General features: G+C 36.8%; 1 protein-coding gene across 1 annotated transcript in view; it reads left to right on the forward strand.

Moving 5' to 3' along the window:
• LOC106934896 (macrophage mannose receptor 1-like) overlaps window positions 1-2,448 on the forward strand; it is a 12,084-nt gene that overhangs the window by 4,083 nt on the left and 5,553 nt on the right. The window contains exons 3-4 of the mRNA XM_015015057.1: window positions 1,361-1,741; window positions 2,213-2,441. Of these exons, the coding sequence (XP_014870543.1) occupies window positions 1,361-1,741; window positions 2,213-2,441 (610 nt within the window). The remainder of the gene's footprint in view (window positions 1-1,360; window positions 1,742-2,212; window positions 2,442-2,448) is intronic.

The raw sequence follows: 2,448 nt of genomic DNA on the forward strand, positions 1-2,448 counted from the left end.
CTGAAAAACTCAGATGATGCGCTTCTCTCTTATTGTTGCTAATATTTGATCTTGTCCCTCCAAAGGTTGTCATGGATTCTGTTCTCCAGACTTTTCTTTTTGATTTCATGTATCTTTGTATTGCTTTACCTAAATAAATAATCCAGTGTATGACTACCACAACCTCGGTTCTTGGTCCCAAACAAAAAGCATTGGTAGTGAATTTATGATCACCATCCTTTCCTCCCTTTCCCCCCTTGTGAATCACAGTGAAAAAAAAAAAAAAAAAAAAACATTCCAGAATTATTTCTATAAGTCCATAAGTGGCATATATTAATGTATCTGTTTATTTCCAACAAAGCAGTTAGAACTTCGGGTCAGTACAGACCACGGTTGTTTTTTCATATGACTCCTGAGTATAACTCTTCCTCCAACAAACAGGAGTATTACTCCTGGATGATATCAAAGCATTGACTGAACATTTAAATCCAGGTAAAATGCACATCAATAAAATGTTTTATTCACTGTAAATGCGAGTGGAAGTTAAACATACTGTTCCTTAACTTTATAAATAACATGTTTTTAATATGACAAAAAAACAAATAGCTGATCCGTTTTTTTCGTATTTGAATATTGAAATGATCCCTCTACCGTACCAAAGCTCCCTGTCAGGTGAAACTGAACATACATTGACTTCTGCTTCCAGCAGAACACAGACATCCTGTTTTCACATCTCCGTAATATGACATAAACCAGATGTAAGTTTTTACTCTGCTCTCACTTTGAACCTGTTTTGCTTTATGAGGTTTTTATCATGTGTGTATCTGTAAGAGGGAATTTATAGCAGTTATCGTCTCAATGATCTTGATTTTTTTGAAATAATATTTTAATACTGTTTGGTTCCTACTCTATACTCTAACAGAAGCTGACTTCAGCAATGTGAAATAAAATGCATAACTTGTTTAGTTGTTTATAAAAATTGTTTGCAGTCATAATCGGAAACACCTGCTCTCTGTGTTTGAGTCTTGTTTTATTGCCAACGCTGCTAAAAGATTTTTTTTTCACGAATAAATATATATTTTTGATTTTACACATATATTTTCTCCAACAGAGACAAATTAGTGAAAAGAAAACATTTCTATCTAACATGGAAAACATGCCGAGGAATCTGTTTCTGCTGATTTGGATGGGTAAGTGTCTTCATTAAAGTGGTTGTTGACATTTTCTTAATAAAGGTAAAACAGATTAATTTTCACTCAAAAGACCACCAGATGGTAACATGAAAACATTTTGATTGTAATTGTTATAAAGTCGATGATGTATTTGCCCTCCTGTAACTTCTGTTCTATGTAACCCCACTGAGTATTTTCTGCTGTTTCAGGTCAATGTTGTTTGATTGTCTGTCAGCTCTATCAGTATCACTATGTTAAAGAGGAAAAGAACTGGACTGAAGCTCAGCAGTACTGCAGAGAGAAACACACTGACCTGGTCACAGTGACTAACATGAAGGACATGAAGAGACTCATCAACATCTCAGCTGGAGATCAGAGGGAAGCTTGGATTGGTCTGTATGATCAAACACATGGTACCAGAACATGGTACTGGTCTCAGCCTGGAGTGGAGTTTGATGAAAGTGAGACAAACTGGAACACAAACGAGCCAAATGATTATGGAGGGATGCAGAACTGTGGAATCCTATGGAATAACCTGAAGTGGGACGACAAATCCTGTAACATACCTTCAAAGTTTCTCTGCTATAATGGTGAGAATATTTGAGTTTTAAGACTGGAAGGAAATCCAGGATTTCAGATGGAAAGTTGTAATAAAAAGTAAAAGGAAAAAGACTAAAATCTTCCAATTTATTAAAATAGGAAACATTTGAACTATCTTTGATCTAAGTCATGGGTGGGCAACTCCAGGACTTGGGGGCCGGAGTCCTGCAACTTTTAGATGTGTCTGTACTTCAACACACCTGAGTCAAATAATGAGGTCATTAGCAGGACTCTGGAGAGAGAACATGACTGCACTTAGGAGGTGATCCAGATATTTGACTGAAGTTTGTTGGATCAGGGAGACATCTCAGAGTTGCAGGACACCGGCCCTCAAGGATCTGGATTCCCCACCCCTGATCTAAATTCTTGAACATATTAGTATTACATTTTCTGATTTAAAGTCATACTTTGCCCGGACAATATTTAGATAAGTTGGTGCTAACATTTTGTTTCTTACACAGAAAGTAATTCATTCCAGAAATTCCACTTGATTCAAGAAAATAAAAAGTGGATAGAAGCTCAGAGTTACTGCAGAGAGAAACACACAGACCTGATCAGTGGAACGAAGCAGCTACAGGATGAAGAAGTGAAGAATGAATCCAGTCCTGGTGGAAGATATACAGCTGTTTTAATGGGTCTGTTCAGAGACACCTGGAGGTGGTCAGATGGAAGCAGTTTCTCTTTCAGACACTGGAAT

Source organism: Poecilia latipinna, unplaced genomic scaffold (genome assembly GCF_001443285.1).
Source record: "Poecilia latipinna isolate Pla-1442-1.1 unplaced genomic scaffold, P_latipinna-1.0 Scaffold1879, whole genome shotgun sequence".
NCBI lineage: Eukaryota > Metazoa > Chordata > Actinopteri > Cyprinodontiformes > Poeciliidae > Poecilia > Poecilia latipinna.